Here is a 15,836-nt window from a genome sequence, read left to right on the forward strand (position 1 = left end):
GTACACAGTAGGTGTTCAGTAAGCACCTGTAGGAAGAATGCTGAATGCATGAGGGGCCAGCCAGAGCAGAGCTTGTGGATGAGGTTGGTAAGCAGAGACAGAAAGGGTGGCGGAGCTGGAGTGTGCTAAAGGATGCTCACCTCCACCAAAGGCAGGAGCTGCCACTCGACCTTAAGCGGTGGGTGCCATGTGGGAATGTCAGCTCAGAGGTGCCACATCTTCCAATATTTTATGACAAAAAGGAAGTCTAGAGTTTTATGTGAATTTAATTAAGATTTAAATGTTGGAATTAATTTGATTTTAAAAGCAGGGCAATTAGAACTAATAAATTCAGCAAAGTTGAAGGATACAAAATGAACACACAAAAATTGGTTACATTTCTACAACTAACAATAAACAATCCAAAAAGGAAATTAAGAAAATAATTCCATTTACAATAGCATCAAAAAGAATAAGGTACTAAGGAATAAAAAAGGTTAAATATTATATGCTAAAAACTACAAAATATTGGTGAAAGAAATTAAAGATGACATCAATAATGGAAAGACATTCCATGTTCATGGATTAGAAGATTTAATACTGTTAAGGTGTCAGTACTACCCAAAGTGATCTACAGATTCAATGCAATGCCTAACAAAATCCCAATGATATTTTCTGAAGAAATAGAAAAATCCCTATCAAGGGATACCATATAGCTAAAACAGTCTTGAAAGACTGAAGGTCTCACACTTCCTGATTTCAAAACTCACTAAAAAGCTACAGCAATTGGCCAGGCACGGTGGCTCATGCCTGTAATCCCAGCACTTTGGGAGGCCAAGGCAGGCGGATCACCTGAGGTCAGGAGTTTGAGGCCACCCTGGCCAACGTGGCAAAACCCCATCTCTACTAAAAATACAAAAATTAGCCGGGCCTCATGGCAGGTGCCTGTAATCCCAGCTACTCAGGACGCTGAGGCAGGAGAATCGCTTGAACCTGAGAAGCAGAGGTTGCAGTGAGCTGAGATTGCACCACTGCACTACAGCCTGGGCAGCAGAGCAAGACTCCATCTCAAATAAAAAAAAAATAAAAAAATAAAAAGCTACAGCAATCAAAGCAGTGTGGTACTGGCATTAAAACAGACATAAAAACCAATGGAATGGAATACAGAGTCCAGAAATAAACCCTCACATATATGGTTAAATGATTTTTGACAAGGTTGCCAAGACCATTTAATGTGGGAAAGGATAATCTTTTCAACAAATGGTGCTGAGAAAACTGGACATCCACAGGCAAAAGAATGGAGTTGGATCCTTACCTTATACCATATACAAAAATTAACTCAAAATAGATCAAAGAGGGCCAGGCATGGTGTATAATCCCAGCACTTTGGGAGGCCGAGGTAGGAGGAGTGCTTGAGCCCAGGAATTCAAGACTAGCCTGGGCAACATAGGGAGACCCTGTCTCTACAACAAGTAACCCAAATTAGCTGGGCATGGTGGCACACGCCTGTGGCCCCACCTACTAGGAAGGCTGAGGCAGGAGAATCACTTGAGCCCAGGAGGCCAAGGCCGCAGTGAGCCATGACCACACCACCACACTGCAGCCTGGGCAATAGAGCAAGATCTTGTGTCAAAACAAAAAACAAAAAACCACAAAGACCTAAATGTGAGAGCTAAAACTATAAAACTCTCAGAAGAAAACAGAGGAGAAAATGTCATGACATTAAATTTGGCAATGACTTCTTGGCTATAACACCGAAAGCAGAGGCAATAAAAGAAAAAATAGGTAAGTTGGACTTCATCAAAATTAAAAACTTTTGTGTAACAAAGGACACTATCAACAGAGTGAAAAGGCAACACGTGGAAAATACTCGCAAATCATTTATCTGGTAAGGAGTTATTATCCCGGATATATAAAGAACTACAACTCAACAACAACAAAAACCCAATTTAAGAATGAGCAAAGAACTTGAATAGAAATTTCTCCAGAGAAGGCATACAAATAGCTAAAACACACATGAAAAGATATTTAATATCACTGGCATTAGGGAAATGCAAATCAAAACCACTATGAGATACCACTGCACACCTATTAGGATGGCTGTTACAAAAATAAAAATAAGCAGGAGCAAGTCCCAGCTACTCCAGGAGGCTGAGGCACGAAGATTGCCTGAGGCCAGGAGTTCAGAGGCTACAGTGAGCTACGACCACGAACGGCCACTGCACTCTAGCCTGGCGACATAGCGAGACCTCATCTCTACAAATAAATAAAGAAAATGAAAAACAAGTGCCAATAAAGATATGGAGAAATTGGAACCTCTGTGCACTGTTAGTGGGAATGTAAAATGGTGCGGCCACTATCGAAAACAGTATGATGGTTCCTCAAAAAATTAAAAATAGAACTATCATATGATCCAGCAATTCCATTTCTGGGTATATACCCAAAATAATTTAAAGGAGGGATTCAAAGAGATACTTGTACACTCATGTTTATAGCAGCATTATTCACAGTAACTAAAAGGCGGAAGCAACCCATGGATGGATGAATGGAAAAACAAAACAAACAAAACGTGGTATATCCATACAATGGAATATTACTCAGCCTTAAAAAGGAAGAAAATTCTGATGCATGCTACATGGATGAACTTTGAGGACATTATACTAAGTGAAATAAGCCAGTCACAGAAGGACAAATATTGGATGACTCCACTTACATGAGTAGTCAAACCCACGGAGACAGATGGTGAATGAGGAGTTACTCTTTAATGAGGCCCAAATTTCAGTAGGGGAAGATGAAAATAGTTCTGGAGATGGATGGTGTATTAGTCAGTTTTCACGCTGCTATAAAGAAATACCTGAGACTGGGTAATTTATAAAGAAAAGAGGTTTCATCAGGCATGGTGGCTCACACCGGTAATCCCAGCACTTTGGGAGGCCAAGGCAGGTGGATCACTTGAGGTCAGGAGTCTGAGACCAGCCTGGCCAACATGGTGAAACCCTGTCTCTACTAAAAATACAAAAGCCAGGTGTGGTGGCGTACACCTGCAGTCCCAGCTACACAGGAGCCAGAGACAGGAGAATCACTTGAACCTAGGAGGCGGAAGTTGCAGTGAGCTGAGATTGTGCCACTGTACTCCAGCCTGGGAGACGGAGACTCCGTCTCAAAAAATAAAAGTAAATAAATAAATAGATAGATAAATAAAAGAGGTTTAATTGACTCACAGTTCCACATGGCTGGGGAGGCCTCAGGAAACTTACAATCCTGGCAGAAGGAGAAGGAGACACAAGGCATGTCTTCCATGGCGGCAGGAGAGAGAGAGTGAGCACATGAAGGGCAAACTGCCACTTTCAAACCATCAAACCTCATGAGAACTCACTATCACAAGAACTGCAGGGAGGAAACCACCCCATGATCCGTTCACCTCTCACCAGGTCCCTCCCTTGACATGTGGGGATTACAATTCGAGATGAAATTTGGGTGGGGACACAGAGCCAAACTATATCAGATGGTGATGGTTGTTGCACAACGAGAATGTACTGCTGCTGAACGTTACTCTCAAAAATGCTTCAGATCAGCCGGGCGCGGTGGCTCACGCCTGTAATCCTAGCACTTTGGGAGGCTTAAGCAGGTGGATCACCTGAAGTCAGGAATTTAAGACCAGCCTGGCCAACATGGTGAAACCCCATCTCTACTAAAAATACAAAAATTAGCCAGGTGTGGTGGTGCGCACCTGTAGTCCCAGCTACTCAGGAGGCTGAAGTGGGAGAATTCCTTGAACTCAGGAGGCAGAGGTTGCAGTGAGCCGAGATTGTGCCACTTCACTCCAGCCTGGGCGATAGAGCAAGACTCTCTCTCAAGAAAAAAAAAAATGCTTAACAAGGTAAATTTTATGTTACATCTATTTAAAAAGGAAGAAAGGAAGGCAGGGCAAAACAAGACACATTTTTTTTTTTTTTTTTTTTTTTTTGAGCAAGTTTTTCCGTCCTCAGGTGAGTTGGCAACTTGATCATGAATTTCTTCTCCTGCCTCAGCTTCCCTAGTAGCTGGACTTACAGGTGTGCACCACCATGCCCGGCTAATTTTTGTATTTTTAGTAGAGACGGGGTTTCACCATGTTGGCCAGGCTGGTCTCGAATTCCTGACCTCAGAAGATCTGCCCACCTCGGCCTCCCAAAGTTCTGGGATTACAGGTATGAGCCACCGCACCTGGCCTGAAAACAATTTTTTAAGGTTCACTCTTGAGGTGCAGGGGGCAGGTAGGGAGTGCCATGAGTGCCGGGCACAGTGGCTCATGCCTGTAATCCCAGCATTTTGGGAGGCTGAGGCAGTCAGATCTCTTGAGCCCAGGAGTTCGAGACCTGCCTGGGCAATATAGCAAGACTCCGTCTGGACCGAAAATACAAAAGTGGGCCAGGTGTGGTGGACACCTGTGGTCCTAGTTATTCAGGAGGCTTAGGTGAGAGGATGGCTTGAGCCCGGGAGGCAGGGGCTACAGTGAGCTGTGATCATGCCCCTGCACTCCAGCCTGGGTGACAGAGTGAGACCCTGTCTCAAAATAAAAAAGGAGTGTAGTGAGGTCTGGGTAGCATGTCACATTATTGGGAACTTCAGGAACCTTGAGGCCATGGCTCTAGGACATCCACAAGAGGACAGGGGAACTCAAGGCCAGCAGGACACGGCCTGGGACTGTTGTTAACAACACTGGGGAGGGTCATCCCAACAGTCACAGCCTCCTGTGGTCACCAGACCAAGATGAGCAGCCTCTGTGGCCTGGGTCAGCTGGGTGCTCAAGGACTATGGACCATTGGCCCAACTGCTCTCAGTAAATACAAATACCTCCTCCACCTGGCACAGCAATGGGGAGGCCTGAGAAGACTCCTACAGCCCCCACAAGCCCAGGTCCCAACAGTGATAATGGAGCCCTGTTAACTGAGTTGGCTTTGCCAGTAGGGCAGGGGGATTTCATAAGACCATTTTTCATCCCCTATTCCCCTGAGGTAGGTACTATTATTATCCCCATTTTACAGGAAGAAAAACTGAGCTCCTAAGAGGTTAAGCCTTGGTTAGGCAACTTACTTGAGGTCACCTGACCAGTAAGTGGTGGACCTAGGACTGGAACTCGCATCTAACTGACCCTTGCAGAACCCTCACCCTTAACCATGGGGCCACACGGCCTTGCAGGAACAGCAGTGTGAGAAAGCGGCCGATCAGAAGCCAGTGTGGACAGGGCTGGGAACACGGCACCACGGAAAACAAGGCAGAGTGTACCCCCAGGGAGCTTTGCTTAGAGAGGCAACGTTCAGAATTCCAGGAAAGTCCAAGTCTGAGTCAAACCACAGTGAGGCTAGCAGGAGACCAGGGCACGCGGGAGTGACAGCTCACGACACACCACACATTACATTTGACCATCCTTTTTTCTGTCCACTCTTACAACAGATCCACCCCCAAACTGCAGTGCGACATTTGTGAGCCGCAGTTTAGAGACTGGGAAGTGAAGGCTCAGAGAGGAAGCGACTTCCTACAGCTGCCCGGCTGGCACGTGGCACAGCCAGAATAGAATCCTGCTCACGGGATTCCAAATCCAAAGCTCTCCCAGTAACAACAATGGTGGTGGCCACAGCAACACCAATGACTCACTAGGCATCATCTCATCACATCCTATTATTACATCCATTTCACAGATGAGGAAACTGACCTGCAGAGTGGTAATTAACTGTCCCAAGGTCACACAGCTAATGAGTAGTGCCAAAGTCAGGGTTTGAACCCAGCTCCAGGCCCATGTGGTTGGCCACATCTCCACAAGATCGGGCCTTCCAGAGAGTATCTCAGAGACCTGGAGCTTCAGATACATTCCCTGAGAAATTTTCAGAAAACAGCTGCAGTCAGAAAGTTCAAGGACAGGCCAGGCGTGGTGGCTCATGCCTGTAATCCCAGCACCTTGGGAGGCCGAGGCAGGTGGATCACCTGAGGTCAGGAGTTCGAGACCAGCCTGAACAACATGGTGAAACCCCGTCTCTACTAAAAAATACAAACAATTAGCCAGGCATGGTAGTGGATGCCTGTAATCCTAGCTATTCAGGAGGCTGAAGCAGGAGAATCGATTGAACCTGGGAGGTGGAGATTGCAGTGAGCCAGGACCGTGCCGTTGCATTCCAGCCTGGGCAACAAGAGCGAAACTCCATCTCAAAAAAGAAAAAGAAAAAGAAAAACAACGTTCAAGGACAAAACGAGAACAAAGACCAGGAACCATTCTGAATTTCTAAGTCACTTGCGGGAGTGGGGTAGGCTCGGGGGTTCTCCTAAGAGAGGCTGGAGAGCTGGGGCTCAAAGAACTAAAAAGGCTGGGATGTTTCCTCCTCAGTTTCCCTTCTTAAAAAGTAAGTTGATTTTGTTAATTAAAGGAAAAAATGTTTGCAAAAACCTCTTTAAAGTCACAAAAGGTTAGATACTACGATTTCACTTTTATAAAATGTTCAGAAAAGAGAAATCCATAAAAACAGAAAGCAGATTAAAGGTTGCCAGGGGCCGTGGGGCAAGGAGCATGGGGAGTGACTGTCAATAGGCCTGTTGGAGTGATGAAGATGTTTGGCAATGAGACACTGGTGATGGATGCATTGCCATCTTAATATACTCACCACCGACCACCGAATGGTACACCTTCAAGGGGAGAATTTTATGGCATGTGAATTATATCTCCACAAAGCCCATTTTCTTTTCTTTCTTTTTTTTTTTTTTTGAGACAGAGTTTCGCTCTTGTTGCCCAGGCGTGCAATGGCGTGATCTCGGCTCACTGCAACTTTTCCCTCCTGGGTTCAAGTGATTCTCCTGCCTCAGCCTCCCAAGTAGTTAGGATTATAGGCACCCACCACCACACTCAGCTAATTTTCGTATTTTTAGCAGAGACAGGTTTCACTATGTTGGCCTGGCTGGTCTTGAACTCCTGACCTCAGGCGATCCACTCACCTCGGCTTCCCAAAATGCTGGGATTACAGGTGTGAGCTACCACACCCAGCCCACAAACCCCTTTAAAAAACACTTATTTGCAAAATGAAGTGTCTGAAAAGCCTAACTGGGGAAGGTCAGGGAAGGAAGAAGGGCTGCTCGGCCTTTGCCTGAGGCCAGACACGTGTCCTGCAGGGTAGGCCCTGGACCCCCTGCAACCCCCCAAGGTGCTTGAGCCACACCTCTCCTACCACAAGTCCCTTTGCACTGGCTAAGCCTCAGCTCAGAGTGCACTTCCCTCTGCTCTGTCCCAGAGCTCAGCTCAAGACGCCCAGGGACAACCCCTCGAGGCCATGTGTGGCCCATCCCGATGAGCCCTTCCCACTTTATGTGGGTGTGTGAAGCAAATGTCTGTTTTCCCCAAGGCAGAGCCTCCACCAAGTGGGAGCCTGCTGTCCACTGGGGTATCCCCCGTGCCCAGCTCAGTGCCAGTACAAAAGGGGCAGGCACAAATACCCAAGGAAGTAGGCGGGCATGCAGCAGGCAAGAGGATACAGGGCTAGCCTAGAGGAGCCCCCTGTTAGTGGGGAAGGCAGGCCCAGATAGTCAAGCTGTGGGGTGTGTAAGAAGAAGACACAAAGCATGAGGGGCACCCCCAAGGAGTCCCACCTGACTCAGCAAGGGGCAGGTGGGCAGGCCAGGCCATTCTTGAGAAGAGGACATACCTATAAGCTGGAAGAAATGCTGCATTTCAAAAGCGCGCACAATATGCTGCCCCCAGAACTGCGAGAACGAGTCACAGCACACATGATGCACAATAGGCAGACGTCGGCATGTCCAGGCCATCTCTTTGCTGGCTCATGGGACACAGAAAGAACTTAGCTCTACCTGAAGGCCAGTCTGTCAACAGAGAGTGCTGGGCCCAGAGCTCAGAGGCCCAACAGCCAGGCCAGGGCACTGGATCAGAAGTGGGGATGATGTGGCAGACAGGCTTGGAGACCTTGGGGAAGTGGGCGAGGCTCAGATAAAGCCACAGAGGCAGACACTGAGGATGAGAGTGGGGAAAGAGGCCTGGGAGCCCGCATGGAGATGCAGAAGAAGAAGAAAGTGACGCAGTCACACACATAGAAGAGGGCCGGTGGTCAGCCCCATGGGACGTGCAGCTCATGAGCCAACGGTACCCAAATGTCCTGCCCAGCCAACGAAGGAGACAACGCTGACCTGCATGAACCCTGGCTCTCCCTGGCTTCCAGAGGTTTGAGAGATCCCTTCCCCAACATGCACTCAAACTAGCGTCCACGTTTAATGAGAAATCAAAAGAACAAGAAACGTCATGCCAATCTCCTGTGGGGTGACCATCTGATGAGTTTTGTCCACTCAGGCTGCCCAGTGCAGGGCACCGTGGAAGATGGGGTGGACTCCGGGTAGGAAGCACCCCGCACCTTCCTGCTCCACTCACGTCTATGTCACCTCCTAGTGGGGAAGGTCCTGGCCCCTGGTAACCGCAAGGAGATGGGGCACAAGGAGGACCAGGATGGGAGGCCTCTGTATGCTGAAAGAAATGCTGCATCTCAAAAGCGCATCCTCCAGGATGGGAGGCCTCTGACTCTCACCACCCTACCCTCCAGTGTATTCCAGGAAACAAGACCCCAGCTGTCTCCTCTTACACCAGTAGCCTGGTGGGGTCAGGTGCCCCAGGCGATGTCCTCTGACCTGCTCCATAGTGGGCAGTGGCCTCTGCCCATCCCAGCCTCCCCAGGTACCTGGTTCTGCAGCTGGGTGGATGTGGCCTGCTGGTCACTGTCGCGGAGGGCCAGCCTCTCCCGTAGGACCACCAGCTCCTCCTGTAGCTGGGCCTTCTCCTCCTGGAGCTGGGACATGACCTCCACCATCCTATGCACCACGGGGGCTGCACCTGGTGGCCCTGACAGGCTCGAGCACCTCCTGCTGCCAAAGAGACGCCCACCTACGAGCAAAGTGTAGTGGCTGATGAGAGGGCAGCAGAGGTCCCACGCTGGCAGAGGAGGGGGTCCATCACAGCAGGGCAGACCACCAGGGATGACAGGGGTGCAAGCAGAGGGGGTGGGCAACCAGGTGAGGGTTGGGGCAGCGGCAGCATAGGTTAGCTGGGGCCTCCAGGGCCTGTCCCAGAAGACACTTCCCCAGACAGCATCTGGGGGATGAAATTACCTGGATCAGGACTTAAGAAAGCAATTTTCACTGAATACGGCTCTCAAAGCACATGTTCTAGGTCTGATGGGCCAGCCTTTCTCCATGGCCAGGCTGCAAGGAATCGCAGCTGGGAAAGACAAGGGATTCTCACCCTAGAAAACTCTATTCTTGTAGGAACGTCATTTCTTTAACTCTCAAACCCTCTCAAGAGTACAGAAGAGAAGCGTGGGGCTCCCTAGCCTGCCCCTGTGGCAAGTGGTCAACTGTGCAGAAAGAGGGGAGCCAGGGGAGCCATGCACATGTGTGAGGGACAGACAGACCAGGACACAAAGCCAGCCCGACACATGGAGCAAGAACTCAGCCAGCCAGCACCCAGCAAGGATGGAGCGCAGGGACCTCCCAGGCAAGAGAGAGGGAAACACGCGGCTGGGCGGAAGCTCTGCCTGAGTCCTCCTCCTCCAAAGGCCTCCCACTGTCCTGTCACCAGGAACGAGAGAGATGGACAGATGGAAGAAGGACAAGAACACAGAATCAGGGCCCGTGACCTGTGCATGGGGCCTGGGATGCTTGTTACAGCTTGCTTCCAGGGCACCAAGAATGGCCATGGTCTTTGCAGGTAGGGAACAAAGAGTTCGGGGGAGAGAGAGAAGAATGGGGGGCTAGGGAGGAGGGATGGGGGGTTTGCCTCCTCCCCTCAGGGAGCACCAAATGGGATGTGACAGAGTGTGGCAGAGTGAAGGGTGAAGAGGGGCATCTGCTGGCCAGAGAGCGCTGCCCTCCACCTCAAAGCCTGGGGCTCTAGGTGTTGCCACATTAGTCCCCAGGAATCCCAGCCCTCGGCAGGCTGGGGTTGGGGGGCTCTTAGACTCTGGGAAGGAAGCCACTTGCACCTGAAGTCACACACCCCTCTGACAGTCTGGCCTGAGGGAAGCCAAACGGACTCAGCCGGACAGGGAAGTGGGGAGGGTGCAGCTTGCAGCTGGGCGGGGACATCTCAGCACAGCCCCAGGAGGAGGGGCAGATAGCTAGAGGCCCCCCAGCCCGCTCTAGGAGAGCAGGAGGGGCACACACAGGTCGGCTCTTCCCTCCTCCACCTGAGCACTCCGGAGTGCTGGAGCTGGGCATCCCGGTTAGGTGGTGACCCTGGCTGTGTGGTCTGCACGTGATGCAGCATGCATGTCACACAGAGCTGGCCAAGCTCCCGCGATCTGTTCTAGAGCGAGTGAGATCAGACGGATGCTTCCAGGCCTGCACACGGGGCAGCATGAGCAGCACGTGACCAGCATGGCCCTCAGCCCTTTGCAGGCTGCTGCAGTGAGGCAGGGAACGCACTGGACTCCTGGCCCAAGAGCTGGTTCTGCCACTCGAGAGACGTGTGGGAGGGGCACGGCAGGAGCTTCCTAGGAGAAATGGGGACAAGGGGCCTTGCCCGAAAGGAGTCCAGAACCGTGGAGATGCACAGGCGTGGGTGGCTGTTACACAACAGGCCATGGGGCAGAAATGAGGCCTTGGAGAGCCCAGCTCATCCGGAGCACTGCTCACGTCACAGGACGTCACCCCTGGAGGGGCTCACCAGGTCTCAGCACCACGGCAGGGCAGTGGGAAGCGGGCCAGGAGAGTGCTTGTGGAGAAAAGATCTCCAAGAAGCTCAGGGAGGTCCCAGAAAGGGGAGGACAGGAGGACGAAGTGAGATCAAAGGGGCCCTTGTGCTGCGGAGGCTGCACTCAGGGCTCAAAGATGTGACGTAGGCGTGGCCTGGCCCCACTGACTGGGTCATCCTTGCTGTTCCCTGGAATCGGCCTTCCTCTTCTCCGTGCACAATCTGCAAGATGATGTCCCCTGCCCGAGGCTGGCCTGCCCACACTCAGCCAGACCCCAACCCCTGCCACTCGCTGCAGAGGAGTGCCTGAGCCCAGACAGGCCAGAACCCCAGAACAGGGCTCTGGGACAGCCTCAGAGAAGGGAGTGGCTCCTTCCACCACATGGCAAGTTCAGACACACAAGTTAGCCTTTTGGCGATGGAGGAGGAAGATGACAGAAAGGCCAGCTCCTCTTTGCTTCACACGGTCTCGGCCTTCCCCCGGGCTCCTGGAGGATGCTGCTTCCCCATTATCACCAGGCTCTCGCTTACTGCGAGGGACCCCCGGCATGGACCCGTAAGACTACAAGGGGGGCCTGTAGAATCTTCCAGAACCAGCCAGCCCTGGACACCATGGCAGGCCCTGCCAGAGAAGAGCTGAGCCACTGGCTCCTTTATCTCAACCTCTGGCCAGGAGAATCAAAGTCCTGTCCTAGGAGCCTCCAGACCCTGGGAGCCCATGGATAGGAGGGAGAAGGCCGAGTCTCTCTCTGCAGGCGGTGGCGTCTGTGAGGCTGCCACCCTCGCCCTGCTTTAGACAGGTGCTGGGAAAAGACAAAAAGCAGGGAAATTCAACCCCAGCCCACGCTGGCCAAGGCCTCTTATCACTGGGTGAGGCCTGGATGCTGCCGGAGGCAGGTGGTGAGATGAAGGTTCTATACACACCTCTGTCCCTGAATCCGGGAGAGGCAGGCTGGGGGATTGGAGCTGCAGATCAGGCAGCTGGAGTCTATCTAGGCCACCTCCAGCTGGGCAGCACAGGGCATGGGGATAGCACCAACTACACAAGAGCGTCCCTCCTGCGCTGGCTTCACTGGGGAGTGCCAGTGTGGCAGGCAGGCCTGCTTTACCTGTATTCTCTACATTCATGGTGCCACCAGCTTCCCGGGCTTCCTGGGCCTCCCGGGCCTGCCTGGGGGCCGGCGCCTGTCTCTTCCAAAGCTTCTCTTCTTTCGTCCCCTGACTCTGGCTCTTGCACCCCTTGTCCTGCAGGGCCTGCTGCCAAGACACAACCAGAATCCTCACATGAGGAAGACTGCACCAGGGAGGGACCCTCGAGCCAGAGGATGGTGCACTCCCGGAGCTGGCAAGGATCCCAGGGCCCAGCGGGTCCAGTCCCTCCCTGTGTGGGTGGGTGGGGACGTTGAGGTCCAGCATCTGGAAGAGGATGTGCCAGGTCCCACAGCAAGACAGTGGCAGTGCCTTCTCCTGGCCTCCCTCTGCAGCTGGTCTTCTGCACCAGCAAAGAAGGTTCTTAGGTACTTCAAGTCCTCAGGCGAAGCTCACGCCATCCCTGCAGGGTCTGAGAGTCACCAGCACAGAGGCCGGCTTGCTTCCGGTGCGCGCACCCCACAGGCAACCGTCCAGCCCCACCACACATATATCAACCTCAGGGCAACTGCTCCCATGCCAGCTGCTGCCACCCCAGGCACACAGCCCCGCATCTCCAGATGGGACCCCCAGGACTGCCAAGGAGGCTGCGCATGAGTCCGTCCGAGCAGGGGAAGAGCCACAGCCCTGCCTCTTTCACTCTCTCTGCCCCACAGGGCTATCGAGAGGCCATGGGAAGCTGTCTCCTCTTCCAGGGGGAACACAGGCAAAGGACTTGAGACAAAGAGAGCCAGTGCGCAGGCACAGGGAGAGAGAGGGGAGGCACGAAGAGGTGTTTCATCCAGAGAACATCACCTGCCGCTCACACAGAAAGATGCCCAAGGCAGGCGGCAGGGCCACATGCAAAGAGTGATCCCATTTGAGGATCATGAAAATAAAACAGGCATAGAGACAAATCTAGAGAACTACATAGATAGTGATCCTCTCTGGAAGGTTGGGGGGATGGTGTAGTGGCTAAGAGTAGAAACAAGCATCATTTCAATTTTGGGGGAATTAAAAGAAAGTTCACAACAGAGAGAACATGAGAAGAGGGGAAAGGAGGTGGCCTTACATTTCATGTTGAACCTCTTTGGCATTTGAATTATTAACCTTATAAACACTGACTGTGTTTTTTTGTTTTGTTTTGTTTTCTTTTCTTTTTTTAAACAGAGTCTCACTCTGTCACCCAGGCTGGAGTGCAGTGGTGCGATCTCGGCTCACTGCAACCTCTGCCTCCCAGGTTCAAGCGATTCTCCTGCCTCAGCCTCCCAAGTAGCTGGGATTACAGATGTGCGCCATCACACCTGGCTAATTTTTGTATTTTTAATAGAGACAGGGTTTCACCACGTTGGCCAGGCTGGTCTCGAACTCCTGACTTCAAGTGATCCACCTGCCTCGACCTCTCAAAGTGCTGGGATTACAGGCATGAGCCACTGTGCCTGGCCATTTTTTTTCTTTCTTTCTTTCTTTTTTTTTTTTTAAAGACAGAGTCTCACTCTGTGGCCCAGGCTAGGGGGCAATAGCACAGTCACAGCTCACTGCAACCTTGACTTCCTGGGCTCAAGCAAACCCCCAGCCTCAGCCTCCTGAGTAGCAGGGACTACAGGTACACACCACCACGACTGGCTGATTTTTGTATTTTTTGTGTAGAGATGGGGTTTTGCCATGTTTCCCAGGCTGGTCTCAAACTCCTGGGCTCAAGCAATCCTCCTGCCTCAGCCTCCCAAAGTGTTAGGACTACAAGCATGAGCTACCACGCCCAGCTTTTTTTTTTTTTTTTCCATATCAACACAGGTTATCTTAGAAGAGAGATAGCAAACAATTTCTGTGTGTCTTTGTGACCTTTAAATTCAAACAAAAAAATAAGTCACTCTTTTCAAAGTGCTCAGTCTAAAAAATAAACACGTAGTCTAGAGGTGGCAAGGCCTGTGTGTGACGCCTGGCTCTTCCTCGGCTAAGCTGTGTGACGGTGGGCAAGTTACTTACCTTCTTGAAGCTGCATTCTCCTCATTTTTAAAATAAAAATGGTAATAACAGGACCGTCTCATTGAGCTTGTGGGTGTGAAGAGTAACAGACAACTGCAGCCAAGTCCCCAGAAGGCACCTGGCACATAGTAAGGGCTTAATATGAGGGAGCTATTATCAGGACATGATTCCTGTCATCTTCACATTTTTTTACTTTGACAATCAAAAAGCCAATAAAGATAATTGAAAAAGACAAGAAAAGTGACATCAGCAGGTTCCTTAGCCCAAAACTCACCCCCTCCCTCTCTCCACCCGGAGCTCCACTTGAGAAGGGCGGGTGGGGGACACACCTCTTATATTTAGGAATATTCCTGCTGGGCGCAGTGGCTCACACCTGTAATCCCAGCACTTTGAGAGGCTGAGGCGGGTGGATCACCTGAGGTCAGGAGTTCGAGACCAGCATGGCCAGCATGGCGAAACCCTGTCTCCACTAAAAATGGAAAAAAATTAGCTGGGTGTGGTAGCAGGCACCTGTAATCACAGATACTTGGGAAGCTGAGGCAGAAGAATCGCTTGAACTCAGGAGGTGGAGGTTGCAGTGAGCTGAGATTGCACCACTGTAATACAGCCTGGGTGACAGCTCAAGACTCTGTCTCAAAAAGAAAATAGAAAATTCCCTCCGACTTAATTTTGTCCCCACCCTGTGACCAACTGCCACACCATCGCGAGCAGGCTTGTGAGCCATGGCGGTAAGGACAGCAGCTGGAAGTTTCCATTTGCCAGCCAGGGCAAAGGTTACACTATTTCTGGCCTGTTGGCCAAGCCACAGGAAGGACAGACGGGGCCCTGGGGGGTTGGGAATTTCTGCAGCGCCTCTGTGGGGTGCATCTCAGGTTTTAACTGCTGGACAAGGCTAGGGAGGGGGTGTCACTAAGCCTACCAGGTCGCTGCACTGTGCTTGGGACCCACTCTGGCCCCACATCTTCGACCCTGAAGCACCTACCGCATAATGGAGCTTTGTGGGGGCCCGCCAGGATGTGAACGTGGAAGCTAGTTGCTGGTGCCAGCGTCCCAGAGATCTTCAGCAGATCTGCTGACCCCAGGACTCAGCTGCAACCACAACTCAGCACCCCATAATCAAAGCTCAAGAACAGAGCCACCACCCAACTCGAGGCTGTGGGTTTCTGACTGCCGCCTTCCAATTTAACTACAGATGGCTCAAGACAGAGCAAAGAGCGGGTCCTCAGGTTTCTTTAACTGTTCTCTCACCAGACCTGCTTTTCTAGCAGATTTGAACAGAAAAAAGAAGAAACTTTTGGTTCAGTTTTCAGATGAATCACATGAGAAGCGACAAGAAACCCCTCGAAACACAAGACTGTCCCTGAAGCAACATCAACCCCTGCACCCGTGTTCAGATCAGGGGCTGGGACAACAAGCTACCCGGGCCAGGACACCCATTTGCACCAGGAAGGACATGTCCCCTTGAAGGGTATGTGTTTCCCACACTCCATCCTGCCCACCATTTGTACACATTCCTTCAAGGCTCTGTGAAAATGTGGCTTCCAGAAAGGGCAGAATCAGTGTGTGGATGGTCAGGAGAACATGGGGGAGTAGTGGGCCCTCTCGTGCACCGGCTTTCTTGGGCGGTGGGCCTTGGCAGCACCCCCAGATAACCCTGGTGTCAATCCTCTGCCACTGCCTTCTTGGTCCCTGCCTGGTTTGCCTTCAACTCTTTGTGATTATTTGGTCACTCTCTGGCACCTCTGCTAGACTCTCTTGTCTCTTTCTGCACTGTACCTCTGACCCTAGCACAGACTGGCACATTCTAAATAATCTATTGAACAAATGCATTAATTAAAAATGGGCAGAGCTTATACTGCCCTGAAAATACTCAAAGCTATCACTGCATGGCATGAACACAGCACAGATATTTGTTTAAGGAGCTCACTGCAATCAGAAACAATACAGAGGATCTGTTACAAATAATTTATGGTAAGCCCTGAAGTAGACTATTATGCAGCCGTGTAAAAGAAAGAGGTAGGGCTGGGCA

At 51.1% G+C, this 15,836-nt stretch overlaps 1 protein-coding gene across 5 annotated transcripts in view; it reads right to left on the minus strand.

Annotated features, from left to right (window-relative positions):
- KIFC3 (kinesin family member C3) overlaps positions 1–15,836 on the minus strand; it is a 44,217-nt gene that overhangs the window by 17,805 nt on the left and 10,576 nt on the right. For 3 of the 5 annotated variants that reach the window (XM_058441040.1, XM_058441039.1, XM_058441041.1), the window contains exons 4-5: positions 11,803–11,950; positions 8,685–8,887 (exon numbers count right to left, since the gene is read on the minus strand). The exons of the other annotated variants lie outside the window; for them this stretch is intronic. In XM_058441040.1, coding sequence (XP_058297023.1) covers positions 8,685–8,887; positions 11,803–11,950 — 351 coding nt within the window. The remainder of the gene's footprint in view (positions 1–8,684; positions 8,888–11,802; positions 11,951–15,836) is intronic. 5 annotated transcript variants of the gene reach the window in all.

Source organism: Hylobates moloch, unplaced genomic scaffold, assembly GCF_009828535.3.
Source record: "Hylobates moloch isolate HMO894 unplaced genomic scaffold, HMol_V3 SCAFFOLD_6, whole genome shotgun sequence".
Taxonomy (NCBI): Eukaryota; Metazoa; Chordata; class Mammalia; order Primates; family Hylobatidae; genus Hylobates; species Hylobates moloch.